Below are 21,065 nucleotides of genomic sequence, written 5' to 3'. Positions count from 1 at the left end.
AAAATGAGAATCTTAAAGCACGCTTACACCACACTACTTATAGCATCAGGATGAAGTGATCTTCACATTTGTACAAGTGTGAAAGTAATGTATATCTTAAGTCTGTTTCCTAGAAGAGGAAACTTGATGTTATATGGAGTGCAATTACAATGCAGTATTGAGGAGAAAGGGAGGACTGCAGATGCTGGAGATCAGAGCTGAAAATGTGTTGCTGGAAAAGTGCAGCAGTATTTCAACGCAGTATTGAAAGTGGCATTAAAGTGCTCAGAAGCTCTGCCTGGCTAAAACCTGAACCCCACTAACCTGTCTCCCTCCATTATACGCAGTCAAAAAGCAGCTTGTTTTTCCAGTTTAAATTAAAATTCAGTGTTAATAACATGATCTATGAATTGGATGTTTTTATTGCTACATTTAGCTTTCTTTTGTCGGTTGCAACAGATTTTTGCTGTTGAATTTGAGGTGTGAACCATGTTGTTTATTTCCAGCAAGGATTGGTTAATAGCAGCTAGCAGTAAGAGTTCTGCTTCTCCTACTTTCTACTTTAACTGTGTATTAACAAAATGATTGATTGTGCACCTATTTAAGATCATTGTACTACCTCTTTTATGCCAATGAGCTAGAATAAGTATTATCGACAAAAGGGGTCAAATAGCCTCCTTCGGTGCTGCAGCAATACATTAGAGCAAAAGACACAGCAGCAAGTATGGGCCAGATGTCTGCTTCACTATTTAATAAGATTATGGCTGATCCTTGAACTTGACTCCATTTCCTGCTCAATCCCAGTGTGTCTTGTCACCCTGAGGAATCTAAAAGCCTTCCAATATTGACCTTTAATTTACTCCAATAACTGAGCACTCACAGCCCTTTGTGATGTGAAACCATAATGCCATTCCTTCAGTGTCACTAGGTCAAAACTTTGAAGCTCCCTCCCTAACACCCCTGCTTGTTGTAACTTAACCACATGGACTGCTGTAATTCAGGAAAGCTGGTTGACATTACATTTTCAAAGGTAATTTCGGATCGTCAACAAATGCTGACTTATTACGACACTCTCATCCTGTGAAATAGAACTTCTTTTTAAAAGAAAACTCCACTGTCATATGCTATCTGCCAGCCTGGTCAGTTTTGAAACTTATCTGTGTCCCTGTAGAGATGGCTTGCACCAAATGTTCAGGCCCGATTTGGAGCTGGGACCAGAGTCAGGCAGACGTTAAAAATAGTGCCCCCAGTCTGCGTGCGAGTTCCCAGGCTCCATCTTGTCCATGGCAAATACCCAGAAACTGGGCAAAGAAGACAGAGCTCCCTACTTGTATGCTGCAGGCACTTAATGTTCATTGTAGGAGACCAACTGAAATTTTCATCAGGAACTTTTGGATAGAAGAAGGTGGAGAGCTGACTTAATTGAGACATATAACATAACCAGAGGGTTAGATTGAGTGGACAGTGAGAATCTTTTGCCTCTGATGGTGATGGCTAGCAAGAGGGAGCATAGCTTTATATTGAGGGATGATAGATATAAGACTGATGTCTGAGGTCGTTTCTTTACTCAGACTAGCAGGGGTGTGGAACGCACTGCCTGCAACAGTAGTAGACTCGCCAACTTTAAGGTCATTTAAATGGTCATTGATGGTCATATGGACGAAAATGGAATAGTGTAGGTTATGTGGTCTTCAGATTGGTTTCACAGATCAGTGCAACATCGAAGACTGAAGGGCCTGTACTGTACTGTAATGTTCTATGTCCTCACATCCCTGATGAAGAGCTTATGCTTGAAATGTCAGCTCTCCTGCTCCTCGGATGCTGCTTGACTGACTGTGCTTCTCCAGCACCACATTTTCCTTGACTCTGATCTCCAGCATTGGCAGTCCTCACTTTCTCCTGCCAACTAAGATTTGTCAGCTGTCCTGCAGTTTGAGATAGCATGGGCCAGTTTAATCTCCTTGAAGGAGTGGCCTTCTAGCAGCAGAGCTCCCTCAGAGACAGCAATGGTGACCGACCCAGATGGCTGCCTTGCCTGTCTGAATGCAGCAGGAGCTACAGGCTGCCCCGGGAAATATAAGAAACTGGATGCAACTTGAATTGCCCTCTGACTGTCTCTAAATCACGTGCCCTGATATCCTGCTTTGGACATGAGACCCTGCTCGATTTTCTAGACCTTGCCTAATCTCACCCTTTCTCTATTAATTTGCTTCTTAAAAGTCACTAGTTCTCACAGAATTATATCTTGATAACTCCTATTGAGTCTGGTGGCATTCAGGGTGCCCACAGGGAAGATCCTGCTCCCTCTATATCCTCCTTTGCTTATCTTTAGTTTCCTAGCTAACTTTATATCCAAATTGTTGTTAATTACACTGAGCTCAGCCTCTTCATCCAAGTCAATTAAAATCGCTTACCAAAAGTGAAGACCCAGCACTGACCCTTGTGACAGCCAAAGGTAAAGGACCCATTTGTTCACACTGTTTTCTAACCAGCCCTATATCCATACTGATATGTTACCGCACCGTGCGTTCTACTCCTCCTGGATGTGGCTGACTGACATTGAAGCTGGAAAGTTCCTTTTTCTCTCTGCTCAATGTATTGCACCTGTTTAATAACCTGTTCATATAAACAGTACAAAAGCAAATACATAGTTTAAATCCGTGCTTTAAAGTTCACAGTATCCGCAATGCATTCTTTTTTTTGCTAATAAAAGCCAGCTATTAATATAAAGCTTTTGTGTTTAATTTATCTATTTCCTCTGTAGAGGGCCTGAGAAGCATTTGTAATCAATTGTCTATCACCACCAACATTGATGCAGAGCACCCTGAGCTTAGAAGTTATGCCCAGAGTCAGGGCTGGTGGAATGGAGAGGAAGAATTCAACTTTAGTGCAGTTTTCTCACTACCAGGCGGAGATGAGGATTTGGATCACTTTTGTGCTGGCAAAGAACTTCTGCAAAAACATGCAGGTGGGTGAAAGCATTGCAATGAAGCTTATAGGATTGAGAACTGTTTAGTTAGCTAGCATAGTTTGTGTTTCAAGGGATAGTAAAATCTTGCAAAGGAATGGCTGCTGGGATATGGAGATGCCAGTGGTGGACTGGGGTGTACAAGGTCAGAAGTCACTTGACGCCAGGTCATAGTCCAACTTGAAATCACAAACTTTTGGAGCGCTGCTCCTTTATCAGGTGGCAGAGGAGCAGTGCTCTGAAAGCTTGTGATTTCAAGTAAACTTGTTGGACTATGACCTGGTGTCGGGTGACTTCTGACAAAGTAATGGCTGGATTGTTAGGATACAACTGCATTTGGGGTGTTTAAGAAAATAGAACTTTCCTGTTTTAAACAGAGTATGTTAGCGGACCTCAGTTGTACTTCTCACATCTCCCATCTGATCTACAGGCAGGATTCTGGGTAATCCAAGATGGAGGATGGGGAAAATTTCTGGCTGTAAGAGCTGCTCCTTTTTGTGAGGTATTTTAGGTGTTGGAGGTGATTTCCTCGAATTCCAGGAGCAGCAATTACCGTTTTGTATGCAGTTGCATTGTTTTGGAGCTTTGGGAAAAAAAAGTCGAAACAACAGCAGTTTTAAAAGGGGGAAGAGCAGACAAAGGAAGCACATGGTGAGGACAGTGCAGGAGAGAGAGACAGAGACAGAGAGAGAACCTGCCTTTGCTGTTTGAATTCGTGTGTTGCTGGACATCAAAGTGCATCTGGGAAAATTAACAAACAGTGAATTTCACAGCTAATCTTGGAGGAACTGTTGGGTGAAGTTCACAGCACAGAATCAGATAAGTTAATCATTGTTTTAAGTCTGTCCAAGAGAAAGGCTGCAGTAGTGAGTATAGTGGATTCTTTCTTGGTTATATGTTTTTGGAGATAAGTCTCTGGATTAAACTTAAAATATAAGCCATAGCTATTAATTTAACCTGGGGCAGTGTTTGTAGAGGAATAAGACGGTGTTATTTTCTGGGTCTGTAGATTGTGAAGGAACAAAAATGGCCTTTGCTGTGATATGTACTTCCTGTCAGATGTGGGAGTTTAAAGAGAGTTTAAGGGTTACTGCGGATTATATTTGCCATAAATGCTGTTGGATGCAAATCTTATCAGATTGTGTGGATTGGTTGGAGAGACAGATAGAAGCGATGAGGAATTTGCAACAGCAACCATATGTGATCCATGGCAGTTATAGGAAAGGGGGGAAAGTCTCAGATACAGTCACATAGATGGGTTAACTCCAGGAAGGGTAAGAGAGGTCAGCACCTAGGGCAGGAGTCTTTTGTGGATATACCCATTTCAAACAGGTATGCTGGTTTGGAAAATGTAGGGGGTGATGGATTCTCAGGGCAACGTAGCACGAACAGCCAAGTTTCTGGTATTGAGACTGGCTCTAATGCAACGAGGGGTACGTCAGCTTCCAAGAGATCAATTCTGTAGTCAGAGGTACAGATGGACGTTTCTGTGGCCAGCAGAGAAAAAGCAGAATGTTGTGTTGTTTCCCTGGTGCCAGGATCAAGGATGCCTCAGAGGGTGCAGAATGTTCTCACGGGGGAGAGGGGCCAGCAGGAGGTCATTATCCACATTGGAACCAATGATATAGGAAGGGAAAAGGTTGAGATCCTGAAGGGAGATTAGAGAGTTAGGCAGAAATTTAAAAAGGAGGTCCTCAAGGGAAGTAATATCTGGATTACTCCCAGTGCTACGAGCTAGTGAAGGCAGGAATAGGAGGATAGAACAGATGAATGCATGTCTGAGGAGCTGGTGTATGGGAGAAGGATTCACATTTTTGGATCATTGGAATCTCTTTTGGGGTAGAAGTGACCTGTACAAGAAGAATGGATTGCACCTAAATTGGAAGGGGACTAATATACTGGCAGGGAAATTTGCTAGAATTGCTTGGGAAGATTTAAACTAGTATGGTGTGTGTGTGTGTGTGTGTGTGTGTGTGTGTGTGTGTGTGTGTGTGTGTGTGTGTGTTGGGGGTGGGGGGGCCCAGGGAGATAGTGAGGAAAGAGATTGATCTGAGACTGGTACAGTTGAGAACAGAAGTGAGTCAGTCAGGGCACGCGTGGACAAGGTAGACTAATAAATTAAACTGCGTTTATTTCAATGCAAGGGGCCTAACAGGGAAGGCAGATGAACTCAGGGCATAGTTAGGAACATGGGACTGGGATATCATAGCAATTATGGAAATATGGCTCAGGGATGGGCAGAACTGGCAGCTTAATGTTCCAGGATACAAATGCTACAGGAAGGATAGAAAGGGAGGCAAGAGAGGAGGGGGAGTGGTGATTTTGATAAGGGGACAGCATTACAGCTGTGCTGAGGGAGGATATTCCCAGAAATACATCCAGGGAAGTTATTTGGGTGGAACTGAGAAATAAGAAAGGGATGATCACCTTATTGGGATTGTATTGTAGACCCCCCCCCCCTCCCCTCTCCCCCCCCCCAATAGTCAGAGGGAAATTGAGAAACAAACTTGTAAGGAGATCTCAGCTATCTGTAAGAATAACAGGGTGGTTATAGTAGGGAATTTTAACTTTCCAAACATCGACTGGGACTGCCATAGATTTAGATGGAGAGGAATTTCTCAAGTGTGTACAAGACAATTTTCTGATTCAGTATGTGGATGTACCTAGTAGAGAAGGTGAAAAACTTGACCTACTGTTGGGAAATAAGGCAGGGCAGGTGATGGAAAAGGATAGACCAGATCTAAAAGTTGAAGTTCTAAATTGTAGAAAGGCCAATTTTGATGGTATTAGGCAAGAACTTTCAAAAGCTGATTGGGGCAGATGTTCACAGGTAAAGGGACGGCTGGAAAATGGGAAGCCTTCAGAAATGAGATAACAAGAATCCAGAGAAAGTATATTCCTGTCAGGGTGAAAGGGAAGGCTGGTAGGTATAGGGAATGCTGGATGACTAAAGAAAGAGAGGAGAAAGTGAGGACTGCAGATGCTGGAGATCAGAGCGGAAAATGTGTTGCTGGAAAAGCGCAGCAGGTCAGGCAGCATCCAAGGAGCAGGAGAATCGACGTCCAAGCATGAGCCCTTCAGGAATCCTGAAGAAGGGCTCATGCCCGGAACGTCGATTCTCCTGCTCCTTGGATGCTGCCTGACCTGCTGTGCTTTTCCAGCAACACATTTTCAGTAAAGAAAGAGAGGGTTTGGTAAAGAAAAAGATGGTAGCATATGTCAGGATAGATCGAGTGAATCCTTAGTGTGTAAAGAAAGTAGGAGTATACTTATGAGGGAAATCAGGAGGGCAAAACAGGGACATGAGATAGCTTTGGCAAATAGAATTAAAGAGAATCCAAAGGGTTTTTACAAATATATTAAGGACAAAAGGGTAACTAGGGAGAGAATAGGGCCCCTCAAAGATCAGCAAGGCAGTCTTTGTGTGGAGCCACAGAAAATGGGGGAGATACTAAATGAATTTTTTGTATCAATATTTACTGTGGAAAAGGATATGGGAGATAGACTGTAGGAAAATAGATGGTGGCATCTTTCAAAATGTCCAGATTACAGAGGAGGAAGTGCTGGATGTCTTGAAATGGTGAAAAGTGGATAAATCCCCAGGATCTGATCAGGTGTACCCGAGAACTCTGTGGAGAGCTAGAGAAGTGATTGCTGGGCCTCTTGCTGAGATATTTGTATCATCGATAATCACAGGTGAGGTGCCGGAAGACTGAAGATTCGCAAATGTGGTGCCACTGTTTAAGAAGGGTGGTAAGGACAAGCCAGGGAACTATAGACCAGTGAGCCTGACGTCTGTGGTGGGCAAGTTGTTGGAGGGAATTCTGAGGATGTACATGTATTTGGAAAGGCAAGGACTGATTCGGGATAGTCAACATGGCTTTGGGCGTGGGAAATCATGTCTCACAAACCTGATTGAGTTTTTTTGAACAAATAACAAAGAAGATTGATGAGGGCAGAGCAGTAGATGTGATCTGTATGGACTTCAGTAAGGAGTTCGACAAGGTTCTCCATGGGAGACTGATTAGCAAGGTTAGATCTCACAGAATACAGGGAGAACTAGCCATTTGGATACAGAACTGGCTCAAAGGTAGAAGACAGAGGGTGGTGGTTGAGGGTTGTTATTCAAATGGAAGGCCTGTGACCAGTGGAGTGCCACAAGGATCAATGCTGGGTCCTCTACTTTTTTGTCATTTACATAAATGATTTGGATGCGAGCATAAGAGGTACAGTTAGTAAGTTTGCAGATGACACCAAAATTAGAGTTGTAGTGGACAGCCGAAGAGGGTTACCTCAGATTACAACAGGATCATGACCAGATGGACCAATGGGCTGAGAAGTGGCAGATGGAGTTTAATTCAGATAAATGCAAGGTGCTGCATTTTGGGAAAGCAAATCTTAGTAGGACTTATACACTTAATGGTAAGGTCCTGGGGAGTATTGCTGAACAAAGAGACCTTGGAGTGCAGGTTCATAGCTCCTTGAAAGTGGAGTTGCAGGTAGATAGGATAGTGAAGAAGGCGTTTGGTATGCTTTCCTTTATTGGTCAGAGTATTGAGTAGAGGAGTTGGGAGGTCATATTGCAGCTGTACAGGACATTGGTTCGGCCACTGTTGGAATATTGCGAGCAATTCTGGTCTCCTTCCTATTGGAAAGATGTTGTGAAACTTGAAAGGATTCAGAAAAGATTTACAAGGATGTTGCCAGGGTTGGAGGATCTGAGCTACAGGGAGAGGCTGAACAGGCTGAGGCTGTTTTCCCTAGAGCCTGGGAGGCTGAGGGAAGACATTTTATAGAGGTTTATAAAATTGTGAGGGGCACGGATAGGATAATTAGACAAAGTCTTTTCCCTGGGGTCGGGGAGTTCAGAACTAGAGGGCATAGGTTTAGGGTGAGAGGGGAAAGATAGAAAAGAGACCTAAGGGGCAACTTTTTCATGCAGAGGGTGGTGCATGTATGGAATGAGCTGCCAGAGAATGTGGTGGAGGCTAGTACAATTGCAACATTTAAGAGGCATTTGGATGGGTATATGAATAGGAAGAGTTTGGAAGGATATGGGCCGGGTGCTGACAGTTGGGGCTAGATTGGGTTGGGATATCTGGTCAGCATGGATGGGTTGGACCAAAGGTTCTGTTTTCATGCTGTACATCTCTGACTCTAGGAGGAGGGAACCATAATCCAAAAAGCATTTCTGCAAATGCTATTGCAGTGTCGATTTGGTACCTGACTTGCATCTCTGAACTTTGTCTCCTGCAGCAGAAGTCAAATAAGTTACTGCAGACTTATTCCCACTGTAGTACTTGTCCTGTTTGTATTTGGAGACATTTTCACCCGAGATACAGTGAAGCTGACTTTCAATCTTAGTATGGGGTCTGCATCACTTTTCTCCACGCAAGGTGAAGTTGTGTTGAATAGGAATATCAGAAAACTGTTACTGACAACCAATTCACTACATCTTCATTTTGCATACTGTTTCAACTTTGTCAAAAGCCTGGAATGCTTGAACAATAAAACACCACGTGGACTGTAACAGCTCAAGGAGGTGGCGCGCCATGATCTTCCAGTGGTACAATTAGGGATGAGCAGTTCCTGCTGGCTTTCTCAACAAAAGCCACATCTTATGCATTTCTTTTTTTTTAAATGCAGTGATACCAGTTATTTATGCATTCCTGTCCCGAAATCGGAACAATAGAATGTGTACTTAGTGAATCAAAGGCAACTTTTATGTGAAGTATATTATAATCATACACATGGGTTAATATTCCACTAGTGGAATGTTAGAAAGTCTGCCTTATAAAGCTGATGTTTTTGTGTAGTAATATTTTAATAATGAGCTTAATATTAGCAGAGACTGACAGTTTCTAAAAACAAAGTGTATTCAGATGGCATGTTTGATTTATGTGGTAATTTTTGTCTCCGCTAACTGTTGGTTCCTGAATATCCTATGACTAGGAAACATCACCATGCAAACCATGATGAATGTGCTACGTGACAAAAACAGCATGGATCTGAATTCTTACCTTGTCACAGGGAGCATGGTGTCCATCCTTCCCCAGAGCAGCAGCTTACCATGCATCCACTCCTTCACGGCCACTCCCAATCCTGCAAGGTTTGTTCTTCTTCAAATTATTGGCTGGCCTTCAGTGAAGGGTAGTAGATCTAACCAAAGGATTGACGTGTAACCATTTGTTCCACATGTCTACTTCCATGATTTCTGGCCTTTTTCTTTAAGGTGACTAAGTATTAGGCTCCTCTGGCTTGACCTTGGGAGACTGAACCATACTAACAGCAACGGTTCCAGATTCAGTATTTTTATTAAGATGATAGGAACTCTGGTTTCAAAATCCTTGGATTAGGAAGGTAAAAACGACCTGAAACTATAGTGTATGGATGCCAAGTGAGGTTGGAATCAGAATTAGGGGTGTGTCTGTGTGCTGTCTGTGTTTACAAAGCCAACTGATGCCATAAGACTGATGTGGCTAATTGGTAAGATAATGGTGGTTTATATAGAAGTACATGATTGATCAAAGACTGAAGAAAAAGAAAGACAAAAGTCATTGTGAAAGTGCCACAAAAAGCCTACCAGGGAAGTGGAAAAGTAAAATATGTGCAAGAAGTAAATTGCTTTTTTAAAAAGTCTGGTTTTCTATCCATCTCTGGATTTGCATTCGTGATTTGAAATTGCATATTCAGTCTGCAACTGAGGACATGATCTGCTGAATGAAGTGTGTCAAAATTCAGTCTCTCAACACAGTTGGATATTTAATTGTAAGACATGCATAATTGGTTGGGACAGGAACTGTTGAGTCATAAATGGGAAATATAATTTTTTTGTGTAGGGATAATTTAAGTAAAGGATAGAGGTTGTATCACCAGAGTTAATTCTTGTTAATTACAATGCATTCTCCCTTTTAAGTTGGCCCATTAAAAGCACATTAAATTGAAATTACGTAAAATGAGGCTGGTATTTGTGTATAGCATTGTGTATTCCCATTAAAGTTTTTTCATATTCACTCACACAGGGTTGTGTGACCCAATCAATACTATTTTGGAGCAAATCTGTCAATTTTCCCACTGGCCAGCACACCTTCCCACATGTTGCCATTGCAGCTGGCCGGTGTGTCTATTATTTCATATTGTTACTCTATAGGCCACTTCTTTCTTGCTACTCACAGCGAGGGCTTGGGGAAGAGAACTGATGAGGATCAGGGAGCACAACCAGCAATGGTCATTGGCATTGGTCTGAATGTAAGACCTCCTATAATTATCATACTGTGCTAAATAGTAATCAAGTTGACTGGAACATGTTCATTGTCCTACCCTATCACTGAATTTGAACTAATGTAAATTGAAAGTGCATTTAAGTGCTACATTCAAAGAAAGAATACCAACCTAACCTAACTTTTATTTGTTTCATGGTTCAGAGCCTCAGACACTACAAGGTTTTGGCAGCATTTTATTATTGAAGAGCTACACTTATGCTGTTAACACCTTCAGTGATCGTAGTAAAACTCTGTTATATCCTAGCACAAGTAGGCATTCCAGTCTTTATGAAGAATTGTGGTAACAAAAATATGTTGGAGAAGACAGGACTGTTCTTGGGCAAAACACTGAAGATTTGGAGGCATCTGGACAGTGTAGATTTGAGAAATCATTCTCACTTGGGAAAAGATTGAAAGCTAGAGGGCACCGTTTTAAAACATGAATGAAGAAAATCTTTTTTAAATGCAGACAGTGGTTGTGGTCTGGAATGCACTGCCCTGCCAGGGAGAGTGGGGGAAGCAGATTCAGTTGAAATATTCAACAGGGAATTAGGTTGATATCTGAAAAGGAAGAATTTTGCCGGGTTCCAGGGAGAAGGGACCTGAAGGCACCAAGTGCTTATTTGGGGATTTGGAACAGACACAATAGACCAAATGGCTTTCTTCCAAGCTGTAACAATTCTACATTTCTGTGATTCAGCAATCAATAGATAAAACAGCCTCTGTATAAAATCTAAGAACATAAAACTGCAGAACTTTCCCACTGCCATCAGGCCCCTGAAGTGAGATTGATTTATTTTAATTGCCCTTAACATTTCTACAAACCTTGAGACCTGTCAGTAATGTATTTAAGCAGGGACGCAATTATTATTTGGTGTCTGCATGATGTTTTGGCTTTGCCCTGTTATTCTAGATTGTTTGATGTACTTTTTCTATCTGCTGTGTAACAAATAATGGTATTTTTCAGTCTATTGTGTAAGTTCGAATATTTGTTTTCTGCCTTTGCCATCATTTTCCAAAGCTAAATTGTGCCACGATGTTGGACTATAGTCTGTTGTAAAGGAACTGCAATAAATATTACAAGAAAATATTAAGAGGTGGAAGATCAGTTTTTCTTCTGACCATCCATAAAACTAGACTCTTTTGTAAACTCAATTAACTTGTGTGATGATAAATCAAGTCCAGCTGAAGTGCTCAGTTCTGCAGGAAGGCAAGTATATAAAACAACCTAATGTTATTTCTAAATTCTAATACCTTCAGAGATTCTCTAATATAAAAGCAGTAGTGAAGTTGTCCGCAGTTTTGAAATTTCTCTTCAGATTGGTTGTCTGATGATATTCTGGAATTAATTCTAAAGAAAATATTTAATGGTTAGATGTCTGATGGTACCAATGATTCATGTGGTCAACAAAGTATATGAAAATTGGGCTTTAACTCTGTAGATATTCTAGTAATGAGACTTTAATGTTGTCACTCCACCTGTTTTAGCAGAATCTTCTAGGTTTATAATTGCAGCCCGTGACCAAATCCAAGGGGCAAGTTTTGGCACTGTGCTCAGAAATACATTTCTCCAGGGTTAATTTTAGAGTGCCATAAAACCTGTGCAAATTGCTGACCAATTTTCACTTGTATTGTGTGTCCACAGTATTTCTTAGAGTTAAGTAGCAGACTGAAAGGAGACTGTGTGTTCCACTACTAATATTAAAAAAAACTCTGATTTGTTTGCTTCAGGTCCATCTTCAAACCTTTCATCTTTGTAGATAATGTCAAGCCAGTCCCTAAAACACAGTCCCCGAGCTTTGGTAATGAGGACCCAGTAAAGCAGCAACCTCGTTTCCAGAGCACGATTGACCGTAGACATGAGCTGTATCAGGCTCATGAGTGTGCCAGAGCAGTTATGGAAACTGAAGAGGTAAGATATGTCGCTAAAAATTTCATTAGATTCAATTTGTTGACACTTTTTAATTACTTTTCAGTGATTTTCATGGATCGCTCAGTAACTTTCATAATAAACCTTTATACTGAATGATGTATTCATGGGAGTCTAGACAAATCAATTATTTCTTCTAAGGTGAAATTATATTTTTGGATATAAGTTTATTTAATTTGGCATTATCTTTCAGCTACAGAAATGCTTTAAAAATAGTTTTAAGCAAAGCCTTTTAATTAAACAGCTGTATATGCAAGGAACTAGATCTAACAGTCAAAGGTTTTACTCTTTCCCCGTACTTGATTTTTTTAAGTTAGGCTGAATGGACAGGCTGGGCTGAAATCAACTAAGGATCATGGAGGGTGTCTCTTCATGTGATCTAGTGAATTTTCTGTGACTACTGCCCGAAGCACACTTCATTACCGTGCATTGCACCTCTTTGTCCCACCCATCCTAACTCTCTCCTTGCCAGAGGGAGAAGTACTTGCCAATACCAGGACCTCCCAGCATTCCTAGGGATGGTGTCATTTTAAAAATCCAGTAGGTGTTGCCTTTCACTGTGTACATAGTGGGAACAGAACTAAAACTAAATGCTCCTAAGAGTACGTAGATGGCGTAGCTAACCTGTCATTACAAACTTGAGCACGTTTATGTATGTACGGCTACCTAAGCTGTACAGGTTGCCTGTCCTTCATGTCATCGCCTCAGTGAACAACCCTGTCTAAAAGAGTGCTACTCATTCCCCAGTGCCCAGTTAGTATAACACATGCCCATTGTTCAATGTGGGAGCATCACAAACTGGAAAGCCTTTAAACAGTTGAATACCGTTGCATTTATTCAAAAGCAGCTAAAATGAAGGGAAAGAAACAAACCAACAGAAGTTGCATTTGCTTCTGGGGACGGACTGGGTCTATTTATTTTCTGAGCAGTAACAAATTTATATTTACTGAGTGATTCGTGCACCCAGCTCTTATCTATTGGAGCCAAGTGTCAATTAAATCCTCTCTGATATGCTGCACCCACATTCTGACATGCTGTCGTGTTGAAGGTGATGTTCCTCCTGCTCGATGATTTAATCTTCCTTCTCTGGAGATTCCCCTCCTTGTCTGTTCCAGTTGTGCACACCATGTTCTCCGATTATGCAGCACACTGTCTGGACCATAGTGCAACCCTAGCTCCCGACCTTGCCAAGTATCCGAATTGCCATTATAACTGTGCCCTCATCTGCTCCACCATGGCCCTGTTTGAAAAATGGGTGGCAGTGTGTCAACATTAAGGGTGGCATGATTGCTCAGTAGTTAGCACTGCTGTCCCACAGCGCCAGGGACCCAGGTTCGATGCCAGCCTCTGGATACTGTGTCAACAGTCCATGCAGAGACATTCCATGGTCCTCCTTACTAAATCCTCCATACCCCATTGTATGGTGGAGTATGTCAAACCATCAAGGATCGGATAGTTATTGGGAGACAAGGCCTTACGCTTTGTGCCCTTTGCCGATTACTTCATTACACAAGAGTCCCTGACTGAGGCCAAATGAATCCTAGAACCCTGACAGAGTGGAAACAAGCCATTCAGCCCAAATGATCCATACCAACCTTCCGAAGAGCGTCCCACCCAGACCCATCTCTCGATCTTATGTTTCTCATGGTTAACCCAACTAGTCTGCACATCCTGGACACTAAGGGCAATATAATAGCAGCAGTGCTACAGTGAAAGGTGCCATTGTGCAACAGGTACAGCAATGAAGTGTAGGTGGGTCATGAGTCTGGGGTGAGACAGGTATGTGTCTGATGCCAGTGGGTGGGAGAATGTGGGCAGTTGTTAACTGAAGTGGGTGACTTGAGATGTTGGGAACTGTTGTCACAAAAGGGGTGCCCTGAAGAGCGAGCAGTCACCAGAATGATAAGCTGTGTCTTTAAGAAGGGTTTATGGTATCCTGCTCCTCTTGAAGAGGGGTGTTGTCAGTCTGGTGCTGAGGTATCTGCTCTGTGGAAAGCAGAGGAAAAAAAACCCAAGCCTGTTTAAATTAGACAAAAGAAGCCTGAGTGGATGGAGTCAGGCTGACATATTGGATTCTTAAGGAGTTTGACAGGATAAATGCTGAGTGAATGTTTCCCCTCCTGGGAGAGTTTAGGACGAGAGGTCATAATCTCAGAATAAAGGGGGACCAGGTTGAGACTGAGATGAAGATTGATTTCCTCTGAGTGGAGAGCTCTTTGGAACTCCTTGCCGTAGAGAGCTTTTGGGCCAGATTCCTGGTGTATCTTTCAGGCTGAAAGATCCAACCCCACCACCAGCCTGATGTCGAGCAGGCACAGAAAGGAAGAGCTCTGTTTTAATTATACTTTAGTCATCTCTTAATATCTGCTGTAACTCAATGGTACTGGAGTGTGGCAACATATTACACTTTTCGCTAAGTATTCCAATTCCATCTCCTTCTCTGTCTCTGTTATTAAGGAATTCCAGCTGATGGGGTGTGTGTTGGTTGTGGTGGGGAGGTTTAACACTAAGCTTTCCATCTGGATGTAATATTGCTTTAGATGAAATGGTCCTCTCAGACACGCCCATGCATAATGGTCATCTCACTGAGGTCCTGTTATGTACCGAATTGCATCCCAGCAAACCATGTGCACTTACTGAACAAGAGAACATAAAGGATAACTTTGAGTTTTTAAAAAACATTTATTCCTGTCTCTTCTCCAAAGATGATGGCCCAGATCATCCAAAGGTAGCATCACCACCAGATTGCGGTTTCTGTAAATGTTTACCCTGCACCCTTCCCCGCATTTCAGGACTTAGCCTCCAGTGTCAGAGGCCTCGAATATGCAGTGGTAAGATTGGGCAACCCAAGCCAGTGCCCCTTTTTATTTACACCATAAACTGCCTTAATCCGGTAAATTAATTCATTTACTAACACACTGAACAGAGATGGGATTTTTAAACGGTATGTTAGTGAGTAGGAGTTGAAAAAGCAGATACTGTGACAGATGGATGAGTGGGTAGGTGGATTGAGGCTTCATCAGATTGGCTGACTCGGCTGTGGGATTAGCTAGGAGAGAATCCGGTCCAGGTCCGATGAGAAGTGGTGAGCTGGCGAGTTACGTCAACTCAGCATGACCTGATTGGTGTCTCAATCTGCTGAGTTTGCAACCCTCTGGAGCACAATCCAAAAGGTCAAGCAACGCATGCATGGACAGACACATGGAACCAACCCCCCACCCCCCCACTCCCAAGGGCACATTCAGTGTGTGCAGCAGGGAGATGACTTTAGCATCAAAGCAGCATTCAGTACCAAAACAACAGGCTGAATGCAGTTTTCACTTACATTTGCTGGCTTTCCAGGTGTCTGGTGAGCTCCATTTGTCTTGATGGTGAACATGCTGTTCCTAATGATGTCAACCCCACTATGCATGGGGTTGAAGCTCTGCACTGGCTGAGGTACATTTGGGACCTGTCTCCTCATTATTTTACATTAGGCAAGGTATTACCTGTAGTTCAGGCCTCAAATAATTTAGGATACTTCCTTAGGGAGGTGAAATGGGAGCCACCACCAAGCTGTAAAACAATAATTTCTATTGATATTAAATTTTGATCTGCAGATAAACAATGGAAAAAAAACTCATCTTAACAATTAGCTATTTAGCTTCTAACAATAGCAAAACACAAGACGATCTCTATCTGTCTTTTAGTGAATAGCATTGTCTGTGAAAAGCAATAAAAAGTCATTCACAGTTGTGTATTACTGTGTGGTTACTACACACAAATCACGCTCAAAAATACTGCTTTGAATGTCTTCAAGAGTTTGTGGTAAAATCATTTCCACAGCAAGGGGATGGAGTTAGGTGTTTCTGAGCCTGCTGCACATCAGTGTTGCTGAGGAAAGCACTTTTACTCTTTTAGCACAGCAACCTAGATTATACTCTGTGCAGATAATTAGGAATATGGTTGTATCGCCAAGGGGACCAATGCAAACTGAAATGTCAGATAATGTGACTGAAATCTTAAAGACTTGGCAATCTCCTCATTATATGCATAGCATTGCACACCAGAGTGTTTGAGAAATCTGCTTTGACAGGCTTTATTGTAGCTCAGTCACTGTGACCAGGCTGTAGTCTTTTCACTTTAGTGTGCGGGGAATTGTCATTGAGAGATGTTTGGCATGTTGGATACAAATTCTTAATGCAAAACAAAACTTGAAAGAGTAGATTGAGAGACCAAAACCTGGTTAAAGAAGCATTTTAGGAGGCTTCTGAAGCAAAGCAAGTTGTGAATAGAGTTTCAAGTGAGGGGTCTGGTGTGGAGTGCTGGGTTGGTGAGGGAACGGTGGAGCACAGACTAATCTGGTATTAAAGGACTGTAGTATGTAGTTAAGTACATAATAGGGAAGAGAATCTTGACTTGATAAGGACAGTTTGAATATAATTTTAAAGACACCGCAAAGCCAAAGAGACAAACTACAAGGTCTGCATCTGTTAGTTTGTCATTTAAAAATTACCTGAAAATTTCCTTAACAGCATCAATTCTGTCTTGGTCATTTGTGTAATCAGTTGGTGCAGACCAAGACAGTGGCATGGCAGCAACAGCAATGCAGCAAACTAGTGATGGCCACAAATTCTGTCCTGCCATTAACATCCTTAATCAGAGAACCCATTTACAAGCACATGCACATGGACCCAGGTGGCAAACAGGAGCAAGAACCTCAGGAGGTTCTTCTTTAAAAAAAAAACTCTCCTTTACTAATCTGGGACCTCTGTGGTCTGTGGATAAATACACTGGGTCATCAAGGGAGCTATTCATAAATCACTAGTATTTGGAAATGCGTTTTGGAAGTAATGAAACAGAGATTTTACTAACATGTTGAAATGAGGAGAACAGAGAATTATGCCACCCCAGCAGCACCAGGCTACCTAAAAATGAGATGGCTCGTTAATAAAGCTCCAATTAATACTAACCAGCAGAAGCAGTGTGCTATTGATGAAGCCACACCCAACAAATCAGATCAAAGTTTCAGAACTCTGCCACATCCAATATCGAACTGATACCGAAGCTTTCAGAAATCTGGCAACCTTCAGTGTTAGTGAAGCCCAGCACTTCAGTGTAAAGCGCAAATCAAGTTTTTGCAAACATCTTTAGCCAGGATTGGTGAACTGATGATTGATCTCGGGCTCTTCCTGAGATCCCCAAAATCTGATAGCAGTTGTTATGATCCTAGCTGATGTTATTCACAGCCAACACTATACACTAAAAGACAAGCCAGACTGAAATTTTTTTTTTTTTTTAGATTAGACTTACAGTGTGGAAACAGGCCCTTCGGCCCAACAAGTCCACACCGACCCGCCGAAGCGCAACTCACCCATACATTTACCCCTTACCTAACACTACGGGCAATTTAGCTTGGCCAATTCACCTAACCCGCACATCTTTGCGACTGTGGGAGGAAACCGGAGCACCCGGAGGAAACCCACGCAGACACGGGGAGAACGTGCAAACTCCACACAGTCAGTCGCCTGAGTCGGGAATTGAACCCGGGTCTACAGGCGCTGTGAGGCAGCAGTGCTAACCACTGTGCCACCGTGCCGCCCACTAATCTAGCTTAATAAGCTCTGAGGAGATAAAAGTTTCTGTCCTTGCTGGTAAGGCAGCATTTTCACTAAGTGTGACATCAAAGGGCTTCAGCAAAATTGAAAGCAATGGGGGAATCGCCCCACAGGAGTCAAAACTAACACAAAAGAAGATGGCTATGATCATTTGCAATGATTATTTTAAGTCCAGGGCATCACTGCAAGTTTTGGTCAGGGTAGCATCCTAGGCCCAACCATCTTCAGTTGCTTCATCAATGAATTTTCCTTCAACAGAAGGTCAAATATACTGGAGCAGGATCTTTAGAAAATCAGAAGGGATTTTTAAATATTGTTGTACCATGTGGATAATGATGGTTCATGTGAATTAAAAATGTGCCAAAGCAAATTTTTCTGCAGGACACCACAAGTTTAACTGGGATGATCTGATATAATTGTATCCACTTTTTGTGAATATTGGCCCATTTCACTTTGGTTTAATGATACCGATATAGTCTATCCATTTGGGTTATTAAATAAGTAGCTTTCTGAAATGGTCATTTTTCTCTGTAGGATGCAGGGCAGAAGCTTTGGAAAACCATGCTGGATTTGGAAAAACAAGGTCTGGAAGCCATGCAGGACATCTTAAAGTGTGAAGGACCTGTTGACCCTTCAGAATTTGCTGACCTCTTCTATGATTGTGTGGACACTGAAATTAAATTCTACAAGTGACGTTTGTGTAAGTTGCTAGTTTTAAGCTAACCAGCAATACGTAATTTAATAGCGTAAGACAGCATGTGTTTCAAAAGTGATGTAAAGAGATGAATATAATTAATGTTTTCAAGTACAGTGCTAAGTACAATTAGAATGGGAAGTAAGAACTGTAGAAGTGGTGAGGTTAGGTGTATCTATTAAAATAATTAGTTTCATCCAAAGTGTTTCAAGCAAGATAGTCAAGTAACACATTCTTCAAATTCAAAAAAGCTACTTATTTAATATCATGTATCCTCGGGGATTTTGACGTCTAGACTTCCTCCATTCGGGACACTGTAAACAAATAAATTCCTAGTCTACAAAACAGTGCGTAAACAAAATGCTATTGATGCTGTAAATCAAAGTTAAAAATTACTGAAAATACTCAACAGGTCAGGTAGCAGCTGTGGAAAGAAACATTCTTTTCAGCATTTTGCTGTTCTAATTTCAATCTTCTGGGAATTTTGTTTTATTTGTTCCCATGTTAACCAAATCACCCGTGAGCAAGTAGATTTTTATTTACAAGTTTGTTTTTTTTAAAAAAAACTTTAATTAGAAAAATTTGGATTTAATTGGCTTTACTGATCATAGAGCAGCTATACGTTTTTCTTTCCAGTGGTAATCAAATAATGATTGCAAATTTTGTTTGTAAAATAGAACGTCAAAAGGAGTTGGTAGTGTATCAGTAGCTGCATTGCCAGCACCATTTTGTTTCTTTGTGAAGCTACATATGGTGTCTGTATTTGATATATGAAGCAAAGAAATGAGCATCTACCTTCACTGTCAGGAACAATGATCAGACATCATACCAGGACACAAATATTTTGATTTTGAAGCTTCAAAGTTCTATCACTGTTAACTCTTACTCCATATACTAAACTTTGGACATAATTTACAGATTTATTCATGTTTGGTCCTAAAAGAATTTAAGACATATACACAGAAGGTAAAAATACTGACTTCAAGTGGAGTTAAGTATGACCAGATACTTTAAATGGCAATTAGTGGAAAGTAAATTTTCATCAGTTGTGGAGAAAATCTTTGTTTACAAAAGAACCACAAGTGTTGAGATAAACATAACAAAATACTCAACCACAAATATTGTGATTGTTCAAAACAGTTGGTAGAATTATTGCATTAGAAGGAGAAGCTTTAATGAATTTTCCAACGCTAAACTTTAATTATGTTCTGAATTTTTTTTCTCTTTTTTTCAGCTGTTAGTCGTGCCCCATTGGTCTTTGTAGGCCTTTCTGAAAACCAGGGTGAGGAGCTGTTCAAGACAAATGATTGTCTCTTACGTAAAGTAAAAAGAGGAGACTCACTGTCGTTTGGTTTGTCTTTTATTTCGGATAACTCAGCTACTTCCTGAAGTAAAATCCTCAAACATCCAAATGTGTGTTTAATCTTTGTGTCTAGTGATAGGAAGCAGCCAGTGGTTGGTTGTTGGTTGTGTGCATGCAGAAATAATATAAAGCAGGACCTTCTAAATGCTTTGTTTGTCACGATAGCATTTACATCCATCAAACTGATTCATTGAGTAAAGAATGGTCAGGTGACAAGCTAATGAGCATGGCATAATCTGCAGTGAGTCATCATTGATGCCCTTCGTATGGTATTTTCTTTTTTCTTCTTTGTGATAAATCTTGTCAAATTTGATTTTGACCTGAGGTTCTCTCTGTTTCTGGTTAACTGGTTGTGGTTTGATATGTTGCAGCATGTATTTTATGGAATTCCTTATACTTGAGAATAATCAATGGCAGTTGAGTCTGATCCCTCAGCAGATGCCAGTTATCACAGTACTGGGACACAAACTTTCATTTTTACATGAATTAGAACTCCAGAACCTTGAATTCAGTTTAAAAAAATTATCATTTAAATAAAATTCAAAATATTGTACATTAGTGCATGCAAGAATGAACTATGCACTGCATGTAGCTCAATTACAGCTGCATTTGTTGTAGTTCAAGCTTTGCTCTCTGTTTATATTATTTAAGTTTTCACGTGTTTTGCACAATTAGGCATCACTTATTTTCAGGATGTTTTCTGGTTTATTAATCACGTTTTATAAATTGCAGCATATTGGTCATTGTAGCAAAAATATAGGTTCTGTTATGCAGAAAATAAGCATGACTGTTTTGTTTATTAGGAGAAAGTGAGGACTGCAGATGCTGGGGATCAGAGATGTAAAATGTTTTGCTGGAAAAGCACAGCAGGTCAGGCAGCATCCAAGGAACAGGAGAGCCGACATTTCGGGCATAAGCCTTCTTCAGGAATCATAACTATGATTCCTGAAGAAGAGCTTATGCCCGAAACGTCGATTCTCCTGTTGTTTTGTTTATTGTCATGACTTATTAACTAGCAAGGGTTGGTGTTTGTGTGTCTCACTGCCTGGTTGGTCTTTATCCTAAGCCTTTTTGATATTGTCCAGTTGATACTAATGACTGAACATAGTATGTTTAGTTTGTTACTTTGCTTAAGTACAGAAAGACCGATCACCTTCCTCAGTTAAATATTTGGACAGAATTATCTCCTTCATATTGTGTGATGTGATGCTGTATTATCAGTTGGTGTCACATAACTAAGGATCTAGCATAATTACTTGTTTAACCAGTCAT

General features: G+C 41.2%; 1 protein-coding gene across 1 annotated transcript in view; it reads left to right on the top strand.

Annotated features, from left to right (window-relative positions):
- Window positions 1-20,004, top strand: part of LOC132815981 (secernin-1-like) — an 85,730-nt gene extending 65,726 nt beyond the window's left edge. The window contains exons 5-9 of the mRNA XM_060825372.1: window positions 2,744-2,947; window positions 8,900-9,056; window positions 11,941-12,121; window positions 18,271-18,436; window positions 19,665-20,004. Of these exons, the coding sequence (XP_060681355.1) occupies window positions 2,744-2,947; window positions 8,900-9,056; window positions 11,941-12,121; window positions 18,271-18,429 (701 nt within the window). The 3' untranslated portion in view covers window positions 18,430-18,436; window positions 19,665-20,004. The remainder of the gene's footprint in view (window positions 1-2,743; window positions 2,948-8,899; window positions 9,057-11,940; window positions 12,122-18,270; window positions 18,437-19,664) is intronic.
- The last annotated feature ends 1,061 nt before the right edge of the window (window positions 20,005-21,065 follow it).

The sequence above is a fragment of the Hemiscyllium ocellatum genome, chromosome 5, assembly GCF_020745735.1.
Source record: "Hemiscyllium ocellatum isolate sHemOce1 chromosome 5, sHemOce1.pat.X.cur, whole genome shotgun sequence".
Lineage (NCBI taxonomy): Eukaryota > Metazoa > Chordata > Chondrichthyes > Orectolobiformes > Hemiscylliidae > Hemiscyllium > Hemiscyllium ocellatum.
The sequence above is the reverse complement of the archived record's forward strand: the minus strand, read 5'-3'. Positions and strand labels throughout refer to the sequence as shown.